Source organism: Trachinotus anak, unplaced genomic scaffold, assembly GCF_046630095.1.
Source record: "Trachinotus anak isolate AG129_WGS33_773 ecotype Australia unplaced genomic scaffold, CSIRO_AGI_Tana_v1 ptg000003l, whole genome shotgun sequence".
In the NCBI taxonomy this organism is placed as follows: domain Eukaryota; kingdom Metazoa; phylum Chordata; class Actinopteri; order Carangiformes; family Carangidae; genus Trachinotus; species Trachinotus anak.
In genome coordinates, this window is record NW_027273854.1 from 607,712 (window position 1) to 630,000 (window position 22,289).

The 22,289-nt window shown below is 45.7% G+C and overlaps 2 protein-coding genes and 1 long non-coding RNA gene across 14 annotated transcripts in view; 2 read left to right on the forward strand and 1 right to left on the reverse strand.

Moving 5' to 3' along the window:
* LOC139609879 (uncharacterized) overlaps positions 1-22,289 on the forward strand; it is a 69,553-nt gene that overhangs the window by 10,153 nt on the left and 37,111 nt on the right. The gene's annotated exons all lie outside the window — the stretch shown is intronic.
* Positions 1,201-19,427, forward strand: med15 (mediator complex subunit 15). 12 transcript variants are annotated; one of them, XM_071464506.1, is made up of 19 exons: positions 1,354-1,541; positions 3,251-3,338; positions 3,884-3,935; positions 4,302-4,325; positions 4,495-4,659; positions 4,886-4,979; positions 5,010-5,160; positions 7,370-7,807; positions 8,846-9,004; positions 14,602-14,748; positions 15,292-15,410; positions 15,489-15,616; positions 16,480-16,614; positions 16,730-16,793; positions 16,902-16,968; positions 17,050-17,207; positions 17,302-17,468; positions 17,555-17,653; positions 18,325-19,427. In XM_071464506.1, exons 1-19 carry the CDS (start codon positions 1,474-1,476, stop codon positions 18,459-18,461), a joined length of 2,460 nt encoding a protein of 819 aa, XP_071320607.1. In that variant the 5' UTR covers positions 1,354-1,473; the 3' UTR covers positions 18,462-19,427. The 12 variants fall into 12 exon arrangements, 10 of the variants coding, with proteins under 10 accessions (XP_071320583.1, XP_071320607.1, XP_071320565.1 ...); XM_071464482.1 differs by having other exon boundaries at positions 1,353-1,541; positions 4,889-5,160; XM_071464464.1 differs by having other exon boundaries at positions 1,355-1,541; positions 4,886-5,160.
* The window catches only part of thoc6 (THO complex 6), a 4,935-nt gene continuing 2,421 nt past the window's right edge, over positions 19,776-22,289 (reverse strand). The window contains exons 7-13 of the mRNA XM_071464826.1: positions 22,237-22,289; positions 21,922-22,024; positions 21,796-21,845; positions 21,605-21,667; positions 21,113-21,223; positions 20,194-20,322; positions 19,776-20,083 (exon numbers count right to left, since the gene is read on the reverse strand). The exon at positions 22,237-22,289 is cut by the window's right edge and continues 19 nt beyond it. Coding sequence (XP_071320927.1) covers positions 20,003-20,083; positions 20,194-20,322; positions 21,113-21,223; positions 21,605-21,667; positions 21,796-21,845; positions 21,922-22,024; positions 22,237-22,289 — 590 coding nt within the window. The 3' untranslated portion in view covers positions 19,776-20,002. The remainder of the gene's footprint in view (positions 20,084-20,193; positions 20,323-21,112; positions 21,224-21,604; positions 21,668-21,795; positions 21,846-21,921; positions 22,025-22,236) is intronic.

A 22,289-nucleotide genomic window follows, 5' to 3' on the forward strand; every position in this document is an offset into this window, starting at 1 on the left:
TGTGCCATACGTTTTCCATTTTTGGATGATGGATTGAACGGTGCTCCTTGAGATGTTCAAAGCTTGGGATATTTTTTTATAACCTAACCCCACTTTAAACTTCTCCACAACTTTATCCCTGACCTGTCTGGTGAGTTCCTTGGTCTTCATGATGCTGTTGTTCACTAGTGTTCTCTAACAAACCACTGAGGCCTTCACAGAACAGGTGGATTTACACTGAGAGTAAATTACACACAGGTGGACTCTATTTACTAATTAGGTGACTTCTGAAGGCAACTGATTGCACTGGATAAAATTTTGAAAACCATATATCATTTTCATTCCACTTCACAATTATGTGCTACTTTGTGTTGGTTTATCACATAAAATCTCAACAAAATACATTAAAGTTTGTGACTGTAAGGTCACAAAATGTGAAAAAATTCAAGGGGATTCTCTGCTCACGGGGCCTTGCAATTGATTTTGGAAGAGACAGAAGCTTTTGATGATGATGTGGAGGAAGGGGTTTCAGAATGTGAGGATCACAGTCTGACAGTGACTTTGAAGAAGAGGATGAGATTGAACATCAGCTAGTTCCAAAACGAAGACGAGCCACAGGACCAACCCGTCAGCAGCCAGCTCCAGGACCACTCATATCTTGATTATCATTGATTTTCTTTTTTTATTACATTTTATTAAAAAACAAACAAAAAACAAGTAGCACTTTAATTCATAAATGTGATCTAACAAAGGTAAAGGGCAAATATTAACCATATATGCTGTTTATATTGCTTGTAATTGGGATGAAGTAAACATCTGTTGAGTATTTCAACATAAAATTGTTTGATTGTGTTGAATTAAAAACCCAAAAATGAAGACTGAACACTGGCTGAATAACAAAAATATGAACACCACACAAAGGTTAATGCTTCAATATCTATAATTTAACGATATAAGACATGATACTGCATAATGAGCAGCTTTACTTCTGGTACTTAAAGGATCAGAGCACTTCTGGTTTCTATGTTGGTGCGTGTGTAATGATGAACCAGCGATTTAATATGTGTATTAAAAAACAGTTACATGCAAATGTTTTGCCACCTCTGGTCAAATTACTGGTTTGAAAAAAATAAATCTATTAATAAGAATCCAGCTTTTATTTAGATACTAACACACTGCTGGACCAGTGACCTGCTTTCTACTGAGTTTTGTTATTTACACAAACCCGAATTACATCTGTGAAAACATGTTCAAAGCATGACGGAAAAATTCCAGCTTTTATTTCAGGGGCCGCGTTATGTTTCTGCGGGGCCGGAGTGGGCCCACGGGCCGCTGTTTGCCCCACACCGGTGCAGCAGCTGCAGTGAGCAGTTCAACATCTGCCCTGCAGGCGGCGCTGGCAGCCGCCATTTTCCTCGGAGCGGAAGAAGGAAGAGCAGAGGGAAAACATTCATCTCCAGTGGAAAAATCCTCCATAAACACCGAATCTGAGCGATGGAAGTCCCGGGACCGGACAGCGACTGGAGGAGCCCCCAGTTCCGGCAGAAAGTCGTCGCTCAGATGTGAGATATTTACGCTCCGAGTCGTGTTTTCAGCGAAAATCACTCCCTCTGCTTCTGTTAGCCGAACGAGCTAAGCTAACGTTAGCGCGACTGGGAAGAGCGTCACGTCATACCGTGCTTCAAAAACCGCTAAATTAAGAGCAAGTCGTGAAAATGCAGAATTAGCCCGGGTCCGTGGACCTGACAGAGGACATGAAACGACAGGTCCAGGTCCGGTCTTAAGTTCGGCGTAGATAAAATGAACAGAATCAGTGCGTAATGTACAATTTCTATCGAATATCATTGTTAGCAGCTGATGCTCATCAGTTCATTCAAAGTAAACTCGTCGGACCTGGTCAACATCATCGTTAATTCTGAAGAGACTGCCCGAAAAACTAAAATGTCTACATTTATATTCAGCAGTTAATTGATTATGTACGTTTACACAACATATGAAGCAGAAATATTAGAACATCCATAATTAATTCAAGGACTGTACTTCACTGCCTTCCAGTGTTCTGCTGCTCTGAGCTTCATCTCCACATCTCAGGGGAAGAACTGCCTGCAATTACCTGAGGACTTTGCTCACTTCGCGGATTCAGATTCATTATACAAAGAAATCATTCACAAACAAATTATGATGTTATTATAGTTTAAGATAAGTAAAGATTTACAAGCAGAAGTTTATTAAGTCATTAAAATGATCTCCACCTTCACCAGCTTGAACTACTAACTTGTTAATGCATCAATAATTATAATTTATATTATACATGATTTTACACAATCAATACTTTTGCTTAAAGGCTACTCAAAGACACTTAACATGAATTTGAAAAACAATAAAATAAATATTACTTAAGTAAAATACTGAATGCAAGACCTGTACTTATAACAGAGTATTTCTACTAGTACTACTAGGTGTTGGTAGTTTTAATGAAGTGCAAGTACTTCTTCCAGCAATGAATGATATCATGTAGACCTTCATGTATTTCTAATGTTCAGTAACTGAAATTAATCAGATAGTCTCATTGAGATCAACATCTCTCTTCAATCAAGTGATAGTTTATAAAAAAACAATTACAAGAGTAATAAAAAATCAGCTGATGTTGATTAAAGGCCCAATAATTAAACAGAATTTATTGATGAACTACACAAGTCTGAGATGTGAGTGAATTAAAAGGACTGAGTCTGAGGGCTGTTCGCAGTTCAGTCTGTGTTAACAGTGAATAAAATCTCAAACACACACACACACACACAGGGTGGTAATGGTGAAGTAGTTAACTGATGGTGTAGTTAAATGGTTTAAATGAGATAGTAGAGCTTCACAGACACACTTTTACATGTTTTTGGGCATTTTCTGCCTTTATTATGAGAGAGAGAGGGGATGACATACAGCAAAGGGCCAGGGGTCAGATTCAAACCTGTGGTCACTGTGGTTAGGACTAAGCCTGAATGGTACACACACCACCAGGTGAGCCACCGAGGCTTTGATTCCTTTTTTACTCCAGCCTTAGAAATGACTTCACACAGTGGGAGGGAAGTAAAAGTAGATGCAGGCAGAATATTCTAACACAGAAACATGCAGGTGAGAATAGTTTGTTGAATACCTGACTGGAGGTGGTAATGACCCACCAGACAACTACCATCACTTCCTGGATGTGTCCTCTTCATTTATGTGACTGTATTGTCTTTGTAAAATAATATGTGTGTTTCCCTGTGTTTCCTTCCAGTGAAGAGGCGATGAGAAAGGCGGGAACTGCACACACCAAGTCCAGCAATGACATGGAAAACCATGTTTATATCAAAGCTAAATCCAGAGTAAGTTCTGAGCCACAGAGGAACGATTGACACAGCCAGGGCTTAGTAAAGGAGAAGCCCAATCCATGGACTCTAATCCCAATATCCAGGATTGGAAATATGACAAAAATGCTAATGTTAACCACATTTTATGTCTTTTTCAATTGCTCCCAGTTACATTACCTGACGTTATGTTCATAGTATTAATGAGCCATTGAGGAAATTCATCTGACTCCAACCTGAGCCCCATTCAGACAGGATGAACATCCCACAGGGTGGGGGGGGGTCAGATGTGAACACACAGACATGAAACACAAGTTGATATGATTTAGTGAAGCTTCCACTTCCTGAGGATACCGTTACCTCTGCTGTCCATCCAGATTAAACGTAAACAAACCGTGATCAATAAAACCCTGTAGAACTGAAGACGCTCCTCACAGCTGCAGAACTTCATCCAGAATCCTCCTGTTTTTAAGTTTCCTTCAGTGTCACTGGGATGTTGTCTGAACATCACGATTCACTGCAGACAGGACCTGATCACACTCTGAATGTGTGTTTTTTTCCAGGAGGAGTATTTGTCTCTGGTGGCGAGGCTGATCATACACTTCAGAGACATCCGTAAGTATTTGACCTGTGTGTGTATTTGAATCAGAACCAAACTCTGGTTTAGCCGGAGGCCACATGCATGTGGCTGCTTTCAGGTTCTGGTCTGGTTAAGGAGTCCTTACTCATTAACTGGCTAACGTGTCCACGAAAACTATATTTGTTGATGAGCTGCTTTTTTTTTCACAACGAAGATGAGACCAAAGCTAAATAAAGTTACCTCTGAAAACGAGAACTACGACAACCTGACGTTAGATTGCAGGTGAAGAAACTAATGTTTTGTGTGGAGGGAAACTGAATCACAGTCTGACCTACTGAGTGCTGTGGTCACAGCTGGAATCCGAGTGGAGTAGTTACTAATTACTCATATCTTATTTACAGACAAGAAGTCCCTTGGAGGTCCAGGTAAGTGGACTTTGTTGTTTTGTCTCTGTTTGGTTCACTTTTCATTTTAGTTTTTCTGTGCTGTGTTCTGTCCTCTGCTGGACCTTCACTACCAGACTCATGGTGTTCATGATTTCTGCTGTGCATGTTGGAGCTGCGTAATATTGTCTGTTGTCTACCCTTTTGCTAGATCCCATGAATACCCTGACTAACCTGACAGGGGTTGGAGGGGGCCCGGGCGCTATTGGCATGGGGCCTCGCCCCACCGGTGCTCCAGTGGGTGGCATGGGGGCCATGGGGCCGATGCAGATAGGCCAGCATGCCATGGCAGGGGTGGCTGGAAACCCACAAGCCAGTGAGTGTTTCCTCCATGTGGTGTGTGTTTGCTGTGAATGCACATCTTCAGAGCGTTCAGTGGATGCTGGCTGCATCTGAACTGCATATTCTGGCATCAGAGCTGGTCTTACTTTCAGTCTCCGCTTTGGCATGTTGTGTGTGTTTGAGACGCCACAGCTGTCCTCAGACGGGTTCTGAGCTGTAGGTTGGGTCAGTCCTTCACCTCCTTCTCGCTCACTCTGCAGTAGGGGTTCCAGGCCAGATGCCGATGCAGCAGATGGTGCAGACGCAGCAGCAGCAGTCCATCCAGTTCCAGCAGTTCCAGCAGGCCCAGCAGCAGCAGCAGCAGCAGCAGCAGCAGAACGCCATGCAGCAGCAGCAGAACGCTGCCATCCAGCAGCAGTTTCAGGTGCAGCAGCAGCAGCAGCTGAGGGTGCAGCAGCTGCAGCACCAACAGCTTCAGCAGCAACACCAGAACCAGCAGCAGCAGCAGGCCCAGAACCAGCAGCAGCAGAACCAGGTACACGACCATGCCAACATCACATTTAATTCACCATTACACATGCTAACACAAGTAGTACTAGAGCTCTGCTAACCTGCTGCCAGCAGTTTGAACTCCCAGTTACCTTCAGGGCAGCAGACATTTAAACCTCTAGTTTCATAGAGTCCATCAGTGGGTCACTGTCTGTGTGAGCTGGCTTACTGTTACGTCCATAAACCCTGTCTGATATGCCCGAAGTCTCTACATGGATATATGAATTGTTGATATATGACCTCATGTTGTACAGGTCCCGACATGATAAAGTAAGTAAACTAGGGTGTCAAGGTGCTGGAAGGAGGCTCTGGCTGATTGTCAGAGCTCACTGACCAGAGGAGTGATGCTCCTGGACCAGTGGACCAGATTTTTTCCTCTCAGGGATGCTTGAGATGAGTTTGCCCATCTCATCTACCTTGTGGGCTTGGAGGAGGATAATTAGAACTAAGGGGAAATGACAGATGGAGCTTCATCACACAGTAAAATCCTTGTGTTTAAATTGTCATCTTAACACTTACCTCCTCCACTAACCAGTATCCGGAGGTTAACCCTGCTTATATGGTTTAGGTTGAGAAAGTGTTTGTCCCCAGGTTTAAAATCTTTATTTTTATTAGGCCCCCCTTTAATGCTGGCTTTGCACATTTACATTTACTCATCTGTGATAGATGCTTTTATCCAAAACGACTAACAAGTGAAGGACGAAGCTTCAGGTCAGTAGAGACTCGGTGTCAGGACTCAGTTCTACATTTGTTTCATCAGTGAAGGAGATCAGGTAAAAAAGTGAAGTGAGTCAGAGTCAGAGCTGGTCAGACATGTCGGGGGGTTAGAGGAGTTAGGAGAGGAGGAGCTTGCTGAAGAGAGGAGCCTTCAACAGGGTCTTGAAGAGAGAGGGGGGCGCTCCTGCTCCGAGAGACTTCAGGAGCTGGTTCCACCATCAGGGAACCACAGACCAGAACAGTCTGGACTGAGACTTGTCTGTGTGCAGGATGGTGATGACAGACCACATTCATCACAGGAGCACAGTGGAGGAGAAGCAGCATCAGGCTGAGGGACTGAGCTCAGACCCAGAGTCTCTCTGATGGCACCATCAGAGACTGGATCTGGTTCAGGGGGAGTTAGTGGAGGTCCAGACCAGACTGGCTGCTGCTTCTGGACCATCTGTCAGGGTTTCATTGAGGGTGAAGGGAGGTCTGTCAGAAGAGATGAGAGATGAACATGGTCTGGACCAAGAGCTGGGTGGAGGACTGAGTCAGGTCAGACCTGATTGGTATGACCAGGAGAGGATTGTGACACGGTCAGAGAAAGAGAGCTGGTCATCATCTTGGTTTGGGTCAGAGATGAAGAGAAGATTTTAATGTTGTTATCATGATGAAGATTTTGACGATGATGAAGAGGTCAGTCTCAAAGGTTCAGTTGAAGGTGTCGTTCCTTCATCCATGAGGACATGTCACAGAGACAGACTGAGGTCCACACAGACAGACTGAGGTCCACAGAGACAGACTGAGGTCCACAGACAGACTGAGGTCCACACAGACAGACTGAGGTCCACACAGACAGACTGAGGTCCACACAGACAGACTACGGTCTGAAGAGACAGTGGGGAACCACAGGTATAGTTGGGTGTCGTCGGCATAGCAGAGATATGAGGAGTTAGTAGATATCTGGACCCATGGAGATGGTGTTTACTACAAAAAGGCAGGGTCTCAGTACCAATCTTTGGGCTCTCCTGTGGGGGGATGGGATAAGGATGATTATGAAGGAGCGCCCAGTGAGACAGGATTCAAACCAAGAATGTGCTGTGCTGAAGAGACAGCAGGGTGTGGTGGTTCATGTCAGAGGCTGCTGATAGGTCCAGCAAGGTCCCCTGCTGTCTTTTCCACCAACACCTACCTTCAGGAAACCAGAGGGCTGAAGGTGGATTTGTAGTTGGGGTCACAGTGTAACTTTGGAGTGATCACTGCTCTCTGTGACAGTAAATGAAACAACCTAAACGGACCACTGCTCGGCATTAGTTGCCTGATCAGTGAGGGGCCTAACTCCATCAGTCGTCACTTCACATCACAAAGTAAATGACAGAAAGTAAACTATGGAGAATAAAATTAAAGGACAACACATCCTGAAAACGTATGATCCATATGACGATGAAAAAATTATATCACCCAACATCCTTTATTCCAACACTGCTTCCTGTCAGATGCACCAGACGAGGATTCAGCAGCAGCAGCAGCAGATGGTGCAGCTGCAGCTCCAGCAGCATGCCCAGGCCCAGGCCCAGGCCCAGGCCCAGGCTCAGGCTCAGGCCCAGGCCCAGGCCCAGGCTCAGGCTCAGGCTCAGGCCCAAGCTCAAGCTCAAGCTCAAGCTCAAGCTCAAGCTCAGGCCCAGGCCCAGGCCCAGGCCCAGGCCCAGGCCCAGTCCATTCAGCATATGGTTCAGCAGCAGCAGCAGGTCCAGGCCCAGGCCCAGGGTCAGCCTCAGCCGGGTCAGATGCCTCCACACTCTCAGCAGCAACAGCAGCAGCCCGGCATGGTGCCTCAGTCTCTGGCTGGACAGATGACGTCTGGTCAGCACGTTCCCATCAACTCACTGAATCAGCAGCAGCAGCAGCACCAGCTCAAGATCCAGGCCTTCCAGGTGAGACTGAGTTCACTGTTTGCATATCTGTGGTTCATCAGTCTTAGAGATCTTAAAGTTGATCAAACCAACGGGAGACAGCTGATGTTTGAAGTGATTTTCGTGTCACTATAGTGTATGAGAAGGACGATACTGAATAATTTTGTAGTAGGTCTGTCTGTTTTCAGTGCAGCTCTTTGTAGACGGTCCCTGATCACTCCACTCACAGCTGCACATAGAGACATGTTATTTCTCCAGCTTGTTTTCATGAAACTACGTTGTAGCTCATTGTCTACCTCACTATGGCAGGAGAGAAGGGTCATTTGTGTCATAGGAACCGAGTCTCTCTGGCTCAACACGAGCATGAAGTAGAACTTGATTGAACCCTGTAAATGAGGCATATTCCTTATTCTTGACACACAATTTGAAATCATCACGTTTCGACGTGAAACAGTTCACATTTTAACAATATAAATATTATTCTGTTATAATGTGATAAGTTTGTGTGTTGTAATAACATGAAAATATATTGTTGTAACAATAAAGTTCACGTTATAACGTGACACTGATTTTTTTTTTTTCCCTGACGTAGCAGCAATACACTTCCAGAGATATCAGATCAATATTTACCCTGAGATCAATCAGTGCACTATCACTGCAGTGATGTTTGAGTGAGTGGATAAGAAAACAGACATGGCTAATGCATGTCAGGGTGAAGCCATCACTTACCCATAATGCCTTTCTCCAGGACTGAGAAAACACAACGTAGGCGTGCAGTAGTCTTGCTTACCTGTCACTCTGCTTGCATGCTTTGCCGTGTGTGTGTGTGTGTGTGTGTGTGTGTGTGTGTGTGTGTGTGTGTGTGTGTGTGTGTGTGTGTGTGTGTGTGTGTGTGTGTGTGTGTGTGTGTGTGTGTGTGTGTGTGTGGGCCTGGGCCTGGGCCTGGTGTGTGTGTGTGTGTGTGTGTGTGTGTGTGTGTGTGTGTGTGTGTGTGTGTGTGTGTGTGTGTGTGGGCCTGGGCCTGGGCCTCGTGTGTGTGTGTGTGTGTGTGTGTGAAAGCAGGCCCGTGCAGCCTTGCAGCAGCAGCAGCAGGTCCAGCATGCTCAGCAGGCAGCGCAGCAAGCCCAGCAGGCTGCAGCACAGGCGCAACTCAACGCAGCAGCTGCCGCCGCTGCTGGCGGTCCCGGACAGGTGAGACTGCAGCCACCACAAGCTCAGGTGCTTTATGTGTGACAGCTCTAAATCACATCACGTGCTGCTGAACATATGACGCTCTGAACAAACACCACTACGTTCACTGGGACTTAGAGAATCTATCAGGCTGAATGTTTTTAAAATGTTGCTCATGAAGTCCAAGCTAAAGCTAAAACATATTTTGACACAAACACAGCGAAAACCAAAACAAAAACCAGGGAGGAGCTTCAGTAACAACTACACATCTCACCTCAGTGCATACTGTCAGGCTGAAGCTCAGAGATCCACCACTGCAGATATTTAACGAGTTGATTGTCAGTGTCCTCGTGATTTCTGTCCTTGACAGAAATCTGAGGAGGCAAAACTCAACAAACAGAAAAGTTGTAAGAGGTGTGGAAAATAGCCAAAGTCTACACTGTGTTGTCAAATGCAATGTGTAGTAAAAGTTATTATAAAACAGAGATCTGTCCTGATGGTCCAGGTTTTGTTGGCCGGTGGTCAGAGTGAAAATGAGTAGGTAATGAAAATCTATGTTTATTACCTGTCATGTGATGTCAGCTGGTTAAATCTACCTTTCTCTCTCCCGCTCGGTCAGCTGTCGCCATGGGTCTTCACTTCCTGTATCCGTTGTGTCAAATTAAAAGCCCTCAGCAGATTCAACTTAATGAGTTTGCAGCGGCAGCAGTAATGTTAAAATGTATAGACTAAAGATTCACTGGGATATTGGTGCGGGGCTTTTTTTTCTCCAATAACTTATTCATTTGAATGTTTTTCTGCCTCAGAACCAAACAGGTCGGGTGTTTGACTTGAACCTTTGCACCACGACTGTCTTATATTGTTATGTTCCTGTTGGAGCAAAAACACTGAAGTGTGACAATTAAAAAAAAAAAAAAAATGCATACAAGTAGTTTTGTAAAGTGCTTCACAATGAGCCGTATGAATTTAAATCACATTTTTGGGGCTGTTGACGTGATATTTAAACAAGACGAGTTATACTTAAAAAATGAAATAACTGATATTGTGTTAATAAAATATGGATGATAATATCATGTAAATAATCCAGCACCTTTTAAATCATTCATTTCTTTCCACCGTGACACAGTAAGTGTCTGGGTCACACTCCGTCATAGGTGTCTGTAACGCAGCTAAATGCAGACCTGAAGAAGAAGCCGCAGTAACAAGCTGGTTAGCTCCCGCCACAGCGTCGATGGTGTCAGAGGAGACGAGCTGATCACTGAGATCAGTGGAGTCTCAGGTTGTTCGTCCGTTCAATAATTATGACACAAGTTAATCAAATATCTAACAGGATAAAATGCTAAAATGACATTTTATATCCAAAAGGTCAAAGGTCAACTTCACTGTGACATCATAAAAAAAACAAAAAACAAAAAAAAAAACACTAACTCTGGAAGGAGACTGTGGCCATGTTTCCTGATACTTGTCTGGTTGGTGGAGAAACAATCAGAGGAGCTGGTTCTAGTTTGGACTGTGTATAAAAACAAAAAAAATGGGGTGTTGGTCGATGACCTGCAGGACCTGCCCATCAGCAGTAACGTCCACAGGGGACGTACCACCAACCACGTCCACCTCCATCACCCTGCAGATTTCTCCACGATAGAGAGAGTAAGTTGCATTAGTTTGCCTGCTAAGAAATGGGAAATGTTATGTGAAGGTCGTAGTCGTGCTGTTAAAGCTGCGTTGTCATGGCGTTGGACTTGACAGTATTTTCTCTCTCCTGGTTATTTGTTAGGCAGCATCAAAGAAGCGAGACAGAGCCATGGATTCAGGTGTGCTGACGCTGTTTGAGTCAGTGGATAAGAAAAGAAAAGCTGACATGGCTAGTGCATGTCAGGATGAAGCCATCACTAAATCATTGGCCTACTTCATAGCAAAGGACATGATGCCCTTTAGACCTGTAGAGAAGCCAGGGTTTCAAGCACTGATGAAAACAGTTGCTCCAAAATACAAAATCCCAAGAAGAGAACAGTTTTCTGACAGAGAAATCCCAGACATGTACCTCAGACTAAAAGCTGACATTGTCCGCTCTTTGTCCGAGGCTAAAGATTTTGCATTTACAACTGACGTCTGGAGCACTAACACTGGACACCCCCACATGACCGTGACAGTTCACTTCATCACACCAGCGTGGGAAATGAAAACCGCTTGTCTACAGACAGTTTTTTTACCTGATGACCACACAGGTGAAAACATCAGACAGACATTTGAAAATCTAATTGAAGAGTGGGGAATTGACCAGACAGCAGTGGTCTGTGTCACCACTGACAACACCACCAGCATGAAGGCTGCGTTTAAATCCCTCCTCCCATCAACCTGGATCAGTTGCTTTGGACATAATTTAAATCTGGCCGTGGGAAAGGCCCTGAAGATCGGCCAGGTGGAAGCTGCTGTGAGGGCCTGCAGGAGCGTCGTCCAGGGATTTAACCACTCGTCGAAGAGGAGGAGAGAGCTGGCAAAAAAACAAGCAGAACTAAATCTCCCTCAGGACGCCTTGATCCGAGACGTTGAGACCAGATGGGGGTCCACGTACGACATGGTTTCCAGGTAGATTTGAATTTCTTGGACATGACAATATCCTGTAGAACTACTCTGACACTATCAACAGAGGCTTTCTCCATTTAAAGAATATACAGTAAATGTAAGACAACAACAAATCAAAAAATTCATTGTTAGGGTTCTAACAGGGTTCTAACAGAGTTCTAACCTCAAAGGGTTAGCCTGAGTAGGTCCCTGTTTTTGCTCAGGTTTATTTTTATTTTTCTGCCAGATTATCTCAGATCCCTCTGAGCTGGAATGAGCTAGAAACATGAAACTTGTGCATCAGCTTTCACGTGCTTCACACTGTTTCTAGTCCCGTCCAATGATTAGAACTTTTTGAAATAAAACAACACTGATTGAACAGAGTTTTACCATATTTGGTACCATATTGAAATGTTGATTGAACGTGGGCATGGTCTGTTTATCAATATCTTCCATTTTAAACCTTTGCTGTAATGATGTGTAAATGCTTCATAAAGAATATGTTTCAGTCACGGTGACTCGATGATAATTAACAGTCAGAAAAGTGAAAAGCTGCCCCGACCACATCACCTGTCCTGTTGACTTAAAATTCAACCTGTGAATTACCAGTAGTGGCTATAATTATTATCAGTGTTTGATAACTAATGTTTGTGTTACCATGCACCGCGCTCTCTGTCTGTCACACCTTCGTCCTTCATGCTACGTCCTTCATGCTAGATCAGGAATCAGAACATTTTCTAAACTGACCTAATGTTTGCAGATTTGTTGAGCAGCACGCTGCAGTGTCAGCCGCTGTCATGGCCGACAGGAGCACCAGGCACCTGGTGCTGGACTCATATCTGTCTACTCTTGAAGACACGTGAGGTGCTGAAGCTGCTCAGAGCCTTCACTGAGTCTCTGGCTGCAGAGACCTGTATCACAGTCTCCTCCCTGAGGCCTGTGCTTCAGCGCCTGACTGAATCCGTCCTGGCTGAAAAGGAGGACAACAGCAGCCTGGTGTGGAGCATGAAACGTGTCGTCCGTGAGAACTTAGAAGAGCTGTATGAAGATTCAGATATGACTGCAGGTGAGTGGGCGGGTCCTCTCTTACCTGCCATATTCTGGATATCCTGAGCTTTTTAAATCTGAGTCATATTCTTGTCACTACTCTGGAGCAGTTTGATTGTGTTTTGTGAGCTCCTGTAATAATTCAGTTTCCCTCTGGGCTCATCTGCAGTGATGAACATGGCCTGTCTGCTGGACCCACGGTTCAAGTTGAGCTTCATGGAAGAGGCAGACTCGACTGCAGCTTTTCTGCAGCGTCTCCAGCTCTGCAGCCTCGGACGGCCTGTCTGGTATTCTCAGAACGATAACGATGAGGAGACGATCAGCGAACATGAAACAAACGGCAGCGCAGGAGGTTTCCACGTACACATCCATGCCCATCATTCCTGTGCATAGAGACCCACTGCAGTGGTGGAAATCTAAAGAGGAGGACTTTCCTAGGTTGGCAAAACTGGCACGGAGGCTGCTTTGTGTTCCCGCCACCAGTGTCGCCTCAGAACGAGTCTTCAGTTCTTCAGGGAACCTTCAGACCGTGTTTCACTCCAGCCTGAAAGCTGATAAACTGAACATGCTTGTCTTCCTTCATAACAATTTACCATAGACAGAGAATGAGAGAAAAAGAAAGAGGGAGAAATAATGTCAGGACACGTGTCACAGTGGGCGGAGTCAGTCCCACTGTCTGCTGCTGGAACTAGTGACTGTGTTTCAGTTCATCTGGGCTCCTGTGAACTAAATGTAATGGTTCTTTTTGTATGTTAGGTTTTATGGTTACTAGGGTTGGCTATCATTTGAATTTCAGTGATTTTTATATATATTTATACTTTTATATAAATATATTTATTCTTTCTGGTTCTGGTTTTTATTGGTTCCGTTATGATTCCAGAATGGTAAACAAGGTTAGATGTTTAGAAAACAAACATTTAAAATGATAAGACCTTTGACCTGTCGTCTGTTCTCTTTTCTGAAGTGACCATTTCTCCGCCACCCATCTTTCTCACTGATGTGATGTTAGCCATGTGCCAGCGCGTTGTTTATGGAGCTGTGGAGGTGCCGCAGCTCTGCTGTCCTGCTGCTTGTACATGAAGGATGTGGCTCCTGAACTGAAACACAGCTGCTGTTGTGTTGATGTGTGATGTAGGACGTAGGCAGGTCCTGGCAGATAGCTACGCACGTCACTGTAGATGTGTAGGAACCAATGAGCAGAACTGAAATTCTGCTGTTTTTCCAGGTACTTGGTTCTTGGAATTTTGGAACCGGTTCTAATTTGGAACCAGGTTTGAGCCCCAACCCTCTCTCCTCACCTCCCTACACTCATATTGAGTCTGATTCATGTACCAAAGAGACAAGACAATAAACAGTTCAAGTTTGACTCAGCAGATTTATTTATACATATTTAATATTATCATTTGTCTCAAGTCTTCATGATAATAACTTTATACTCAAGTCTGGATAATAATAACGTCTAGATGGAGACCATCTCCAACCACACATCACCGTTGTCATGGTTACAACCCCCATCCAACTCAGTGACCTCTGTTTTTGTCTTTGAACTCTCTGCGTTTTCAAAGGTCATGTGACGTGACGCTTTAACTCACTGTTAGATCACCTACAGTGTGTCACAGCAGCATCATCGGCTCCACGTTTCTTGTGAAGAGGAGTTAAACTTTTCACCAGCGATAGTGTATAATATATAACATACACAATATAATAAGTGTTTTTAAAAGCTGTTCAGAATAAACGGCTTGTTTCACTAGAATAAACCTGCTTCATAGAAAAACGAGTCTACACTGAGACTCACAACCAGCGTAACTGACTATTACAACAGTAACATGAGCAGCTGACCCTGGTGCTTTGTGGGTAACTGGTGGAAGTGGCTTCTTCCTGTGAACGTTGGTGGGTGTTTGTCAGAGGTGTTTGTTAAAATGCAGGTAAAGGTGATCACTGGCAGCACACGTCAGTCCACACGTCCTCGTCGCCGTGTCTGCCTCCTCTCTGCTCACCTGTCCCGTTGTGTCTCTGTTGTGTGTCTTCTTCTGAAGTTGGGTCGACCTGGGATGCAGATTCCTACTCGGCCTCGAGCTGCCCTCAACCCCTCCATCCCTCCTCCAAACGCTGCCGCAGCTGCTGCCGCTGCCGCTGCTGCCGCTGCCGCCGCGGCTGTGGGAGGACAGCCGATGACACAGCAGGTATTTATCCCCAGTGTGACCTCTGACCTCTGAACCATCCCTGTCCTGTCCCCAGTGTGCTTCTGTCTGTCAGCAGCCTTTTCACCCCATCGCCCTGTTGCTTCCATCTTTTTAGAGGAGAATGTGTAACTTACGCTCGCATGTACAAAAACCAAAACAGTGTTTGCACTGAGGCTGCTGGGAAATATCATTGGAGTCTGAAGTTCAGGTGACGGGAGCGAGATGAGCTCATCAACATGTTGACACTTAACTCACCATCCTGCTCTCACAGCTCTGACATTTACAAGCACCGCAAAATGACTTCATGGGCTTTTTCTGCCCAGGGTCCCATCTCTCAGCTCCCCCCCCAGCAGAGATCAGGTCCAGTTAATACAGGTCATTGTCAAATTAAAGACACACTGAGGGTTTTATCAGCTCATGTTTGATGCTCAGGGGTTGAAGCTGTGCAGCGTCTGATTGGTTCAGAACGTCTGAACAGGAGCTACAGACTCTCCTCCTCTGATTGGCTCATTTCTCTTCTCCTCTGTCCAATCACCTCCACAGGTGCAGCAGCACTCAATGATGTCATCACCCTCACCTGTGCAGGTCCAGACGCCTCAGTCGATGCCTCCTCCTCCCCAGCCGTCACCGCAGCCCCCCACCTCACAGCCCAACTCGGCCAGGTAGAGCAGGAGATCAGCTTCAGGTGAATTGATCTGTTGATGCTGGATGTTAAAATCTGCTCTGCCCCCTCCCTCCAGCTCTGGCCCCACCCCGTCTCCAGGGGGGTTCCAGCCCAGCCCGTCCCCGCAACCCTCACAGAGCCCGGCCACTGCCCGAACCCCCCAGAACTATGGAGTCCCCTCCCCTGGACCCCTTAATACTCCAGGTACACACACACACACACACACACACACACACACACACGTACACACACACACACACACACACACACTCTTCCACACCGTCCATCATGCTCCCTGATCCTCCATCAGCTGTAGATTCACTGTGAACGAACATCATGTTAATGACTCGACATTCAGTCACCTTCATCCTGTCAGACGCATCATCACCATCATCACCAGCAGAGCGTGACATCCCGTTCTCCTGATGTCTCAGGAACACCTCAGAGAGTCTCTTCAGATCTGGTGCAAACATTCTCCTCCACTCCAGGGTGAACTGGTTAGAATTCAGTAGCAAAAAGGTCAAAGGTCAAAATCACTGTGACCTCCCAAAACATGTTTTTGTCCACGAGTCAAACACTCTCTCTCTCTGTTGATCTCATGTTCATTAAAAACCTGTTTTATAGCTGCTATTTTCTCAGCATCAGTTTAAAAATAGCTATATATAAGTTTAGCTATTGCTACGTAGCTAACGTTAGCATTAGCAGCTGTTTACTCACCAGAAACGTTGTGAGTTCAGCATCAAACTTCATTCTTTACTCACCAACATCTGTCTCCAGAGGTGGAGACAAACACCAGGGTCAACTCTTGTCTCTGTTGTGTCTTTTCTTCTACTGAACTTAGCATGCTAACAGCTAGCCCAATCCTGTCCCGTCACTGTAGTGTCCAGTCTGAAGACACAGCTGCTCATGTTACAACCTCTGGTCTCGTAAACACAAACATGTCTGAGGCTCTTGACAACTCGTCAGCACCTTTAAATGTTGTGAGCTGTAGCTCTGAAAAGTCCAACACGAGACACGTCACTTGACGTCTTCTCTCCTGTCCCTTCGTGGTCCTCACCCGTCCTCAGGTAACCCCAGCTCAGTGATGAGTCCAGCTGGAGCCACGTCTCTGGAGGACCAGCAGTACATGGAGAAACTCAAACAGCTGTCCAAATACATCGAACCTCTGCGCAGAATGATCAACAAGATCGACAAAAACGAAGGTCAGCCTCGAATCTCTGTGGGTCAGTTTATAGACATCAGTTCATCCAGAACACGATCATCTGACAGGTGTGTCATCAGCTGCTCACTCAAGTTGTGTTTGTGTTTGATTCACAGACAGAAAGAAGGACCTGAGTAAGATGAAGAGTCTGCTGAACATCCTGACTGATCCAAACACCAGGTAACACACGCTCTTCATCACCTGACTGCTTCACCTGAACACACCTCAACATGAAAACCTCCAGTGTCCTCTGTGATCGACCTCTGACCTCTGACCTCTGCCCTGCAGGTGTCCTCTGAGGACTCTGCAGAAGTGTGAAATCGCTTTAGAGAAGCTGAAGAACGACATGGCCGTGGTAAGAGATGCTTGAACCTTCTCTCACTGTGACTGTTTTGTTCTGGGGGGGGTCACTGACAGTTTGTACCTGTTGTTGCAGCCGACACCCCCTCCCCCTCCCGTGGCCACCAAGCAGCAGTACCTCTGTCAGCCGCTGCTAGACGCCGTCATGGCCAACATCCGCTCTCCGGTCTTCAATCACTCCCTGTACCGAACCTTCGCCCCCGCTATGACCGCCATCCACGGACCCCCCATCACGTAGGTTTCACCTCAGCAGCACATTTGAGGTCACACACAGGTTAGATGTAAAGGATGTCGATGAGACTCATGTACCTGCTCCTCTGTCTCTCAGTGGTCCCAACGTCTCAGGCCGGAAGAGGAAGCACGAGGAGGACGAGCGGCAGACCATCCCCAACATCCTGCAGGGGGAGGTGGCTCGCCTCGACGTCAAGTTCCTGGTCAACCTGGATCCTTCGTACTGCAGCAACAACGGCACCGTGCACCTCGTCTGCAAACTGGGTGAGACAGGAGCTTCCTGTTGTGCAGTCAGCAGTGTGTCAGGTTCAGATGTGTGTTTTAATGTTGTGTGTCTGCTGTGTTGTCAGATGATAAAAACCTCCCCAGCGTTCCTCCGCTGCAGCTCAGCGTTCCTGCTGATTATCCCGATCAGAGCCCGTACTGGGCCGACGACGGAGAGCAGTACGGTGAGTCCTCCTCAAATGACACCTTCCTTTGTTAAAACATCTTTGTGTCATTTTTAAGACGATATAATGATTAGAAATGAGATAATAAGAGATTCAGTTAAGAGCTGTGTCTCAGTTCAGGGGCCACATCCTTCAGAGGACTCGGTCTACAAAGGTGTGGCCCTTTGTCGCCGTCATGGACCAGGCTGAACTGAAATGAGGTGGTCTGGTCCACAGAGGACTTTCACTTTGTGTCACCAGCTGATCCCGCCCTTACTGTTGCATCGTTGAGCGCAGCTCCTGTTGCCTAGCAACTTTTTTTCCGTTAGCTGTTGAACTGAGCTGAAACACAATTACTAGATTTAACAGTGTGATCCACAGGCTGTCTGAGCTGTTAACTGACATTATTTTCATTACGGGTGTGCAATGAATCCTGGGATATGAAGGATCCACCTGTTGAAGCCTTTGTGGTCCAGGAAAAGGAGGACACACCTGAAGGAGCCTTTGAAATGAGATGGTCTCATCTTACGCTGTGACACAGTCGGTCTTCAGATGAGACCCTGAACTGAGACAGAGAGTCAGATGTTGTCAATTAAATGAGTTTTATTTTTCCTCAACACTTGTCATAAACGATAAAAGCTGTAGCTCCAGACTCTACCTGACGAACTCTACCTGTCCTCTGTGTCCCTCAGGTGGTAACAGCTTCCTGCAGACGGTCCACAGAAACATGACGTCCAAACTGCTGCAGCTGCCGGACAAACACTCACTGACAGAGCTGCTCAACACCTGGGCTCAGAGTGTCCGCCAGGCCTGCCTGTCTGCAGCCTGAGGCCCCGCCCACTGCTCACCTGACCGTACCTGCTGCAGCCACAGTAACCCCACCCCACACTCTGTTTACATGGACACTGTCAGACATCGACGTTACATTAATGTCTGTTCTGGGTCAGACTCACTCCACTCAGGCTCAGACGACATGATGCAGCCTCATAACAGAGACCTGATAGGCGTGAGGCGTTCAGGGACTAAGGTGAGGGTGGAGGGTAACGATGTGACACATTATTCCACACCTTCAGGACCTCAACAACCCCTTTAGTCACGAACCACTAGAACCTGTGCATCCAGCTGAAGGACCTAAAGATGGTCCACTAAGAACCGCCTGTGATGTCATCACTGTAGGTGAGTGGAGTGACGTGAAACCATTGGACAACAACAAGGTAACAGAGACTCTGTTAGAAAATGAGACACTTTAAAACACGTTGACTGTACCTTTTTGATTTTAACTGACATAAATAATCAGAATATGGGAGATTATCTGGTTGACATCATGTCGTCTGAGTCTGACATTATTCCCAAATCAAGCCTCATTTTCAATGTGTCTGAACAAGCTCAACCTGTCAGGTGTCCACCAGGTTCACCTGGTTCCTGCTCTATTCAGAAGTCCATTAGTCAGAGTGCAGATTTTAGGCAGAGCCCTTTAATTGTCTGTTTCTGCAGCGACAGGTTGGTTCAACGCCAAGTCTCCAGTCAAGAAACATAAAGGGAAACAAGACGGACAGTGCAACTCTTATTTATCCTGGCTTTTACTCTGCTCCCTAAACGCATCATGAGTTTGTTTCTGTTGATTTAGTTGGAATGAGTTTCTGTTTTGAGATGAAATTTCAGTTTTGTACCACAGAAGATGATGATGATGATGATGAGGGTGATGAAAAAAGGTTTGTACACTTTGGTTTTCAAAGTGAAAATATAAATGTATTTTTTGCTTTTATAAATAAAGTTGTCAGTTCACCTTTTTAAATCCAGGAGTCAGTTTCACTGTTTAGTCTCCGACCTTCAACACTGAACATGAAAACTTTAACGCTCTGTGTTTTATCTGAAGTGTTGATCTCCATCAGAAGATATATCTGTGGTTTTAAGAACCAAAAACCATCTCAGTGTAGTTTCACATCTCCTCTCTCAGGTTTTCTCTAGAGCTCTAGGGACAACAGGTCAGTCGGCCAATCAGAAGAGAGGATCTGAGCCTGTGATGAAACACCTGATGTATGATCACAGGTAGCTGAATGAGATTTTGGTTGAACTGGTTTTAGATTGTCTTTTTTTTTTTTGGACCAAAATCAACTTTGAGTTTAAATAATTTAAACAACAGTTTGTAGAAAATGACAAAAATATTTTATTATCTTCAGAATAAATGACACAAAGCTGTGAGCTGTGTTTCAAATACTCAGATGAATGATCAGAGCTTCACTGGTCGCACTAACAGAGAGAGAGTGTGTGTGTTTCTCCATACACTGACTGGTCCTCACACCATCACAGGGCTGTCTGAGGGCTTAGGACCAGGTTTAGGGGTCAGCAGGCGCATCATGTGACTTGTGTTCAGAAGCTGAGTGAAAACGCTCTGTAGGACAGGTTGGTGAAGACGTCGATGTGGCTGCTGCTGCCTCCGACCGTCAGAACCTACACACACACACACACACACACACACACACACGTTTAACGTCAGAGCTCGTCGTCACGGAGACGGACGCAGCCTCTTCGGTGATGTCGTGCTGCGTTCAGGGACTCACCCGGTGCTCAGTGCTGTTGGTGTTGAGCTGCAGGGTGTTGAGGCTCTGTGAGGAGCAGGGGATCTGAGCTTTGACCTCCCCCCCCAGCAGACAGTGAGACACACACTGACCCTCACCCACCGCCAGGATCTGTAACAGACGGGTCAGGGTTTTTCAAACACACAAGGTGGACTGGAGCTCTGCCGCCGTCGTCCTGAGAACGTCAGCTGTGACACTGATTTTATATATATATATATATATATATATATATATATATATATATATATATATATATATATAAAAATATAAAGGCTGTCAAAGTTAAAGCAACATGCATTAGGAGTCACTTTTTCAACGTGATTAACGCTTGTGACATTTGAACCTCGGCCCACTCCGTAGCTCGGGAAATCAGGAAGCAATGACCGAGGTCGATGCCGTCATGAGCAGTAATGGATAAAAAAGATATTTTGAATGGCAAGTTCAGCTTCAAAGTCTTGACAGGACAAAAGTAATTTGTATTTATTGTCGCGGTGAATTTACGTACCACCGGAGTACGTCTAGTCTCAAATACCACATTACTATAATGTTACAGTTAGTAAATTGGTATGCCCATCTGTAATGTTTTGTTGGGCTTTTCTTTTAGTTTATTTCAGCATCTTGTTTTACAATGCAGTTTGCATGTGTTAGTTACTTGAACTGAGAGTATTTCTCATTGTAGCAATAAATAAACATGATCTTTTTGCATAAAGCAAGTATTTGTCTGTTCTCATGTTGAAAAGAGTATTACAATTTAAAAAAAAAAATCAGTTTAAAGTACATTTAGAACAGATTAAAAATATGCGATTAATCATGATTAAATATTTTAATCGATTGACAGCCCTAATTTTTGTGCTGCTCAGGTTTTTTTTATCTTGAACAATAAAGAGAGTTGTCTTCTCACCATGTCCTGGTAGAAGGCGACCTGTCTCTGGCAGCCGGTCAGCGGGAAGGTGGAGGTGGGAGACAGAGAGCGGAGGTGCCACAGAGACAGAGACGGACCCCCACCACACAGCTGCAGGACAGAAGAGACACATCACAGACACTGAGGAAAACCCCTCCTGTGGATTTATACTCCACTAACAATGTGATCCTCAGACCTTCATCATCATCATCACGTACAAGTGTCCTGCACTGTCTCGTTTTGTACAGCAAAGACTTCAGGTGCAGTTTTACAGTAACACTACCTGTCACCTGCCACAGAGCTGCAACAAACACTTAATTATTGATTATCTATAAATGATCAGAAATATCTGGTTTCATTTCCCACTGTCTTCAAATGTCCACAACACAGCTTCAACTCAGTGAAGGTAAAAACTAAAAATGAGACAGAGGAGAAACTCTGCAGTCATTGTTTTCTCCCAGCAGGACTTGAACGCATCGTGTGTTTTCTTACCATCCAGTCGGAGTCGGTGGTCAAACAGCTGATCCATTTACCGTACTGAGGCCGCGCACAGCTCTGCAGCAAGAACACCAGACAGTTACTGTCTCTTCAGAGTCAACACATGACGGACAGGTGAGGACAGGGGAGCTGAAAACACTGAGGTGACCAGCCCCTCCTCCCCTCACTCAGAGCAGGTGTCTCACCTCGTACTTGTGGACCTCGATGCAGTGGACAGTCTGACCCGTCCTGCTGTCTGAGGGACAGAGACATCAGGAGTCAAATCACAGGTGTTTTCTCACAGACATGTGACCGACTGCTCCGTCACTCACCCCAGATCCTCACGGCTCCGTCCTCCCCCCCCGACAGGATCTCTGCCTCCCTCTCTCTCACGCTCACACAGTGGACGTAGTCGGAGTGTCCCTGCAGGACGGACTGAGGAGGGACAACAGTCTGTCAGTCTGTGCTGCTGATTCAGTGACGTCTTTAATTCATGAGACACAAAACTCCTCTCTTGTCTATTGTGTCTCTGTCTGTCTGGGGGCCCTTTACAGGAGGGGTGGGGGCCCATCGTCAGGACGTTTGACAACTCTACGTCTGTCGTCAGGACGATGAGAAACAAAGTGATCTGTTAAAACCTGACAGACCTTGAAGACGCCGTGTTCCAGGTCCAGGATGTGGATGTTGTTGTCTCCTCCAC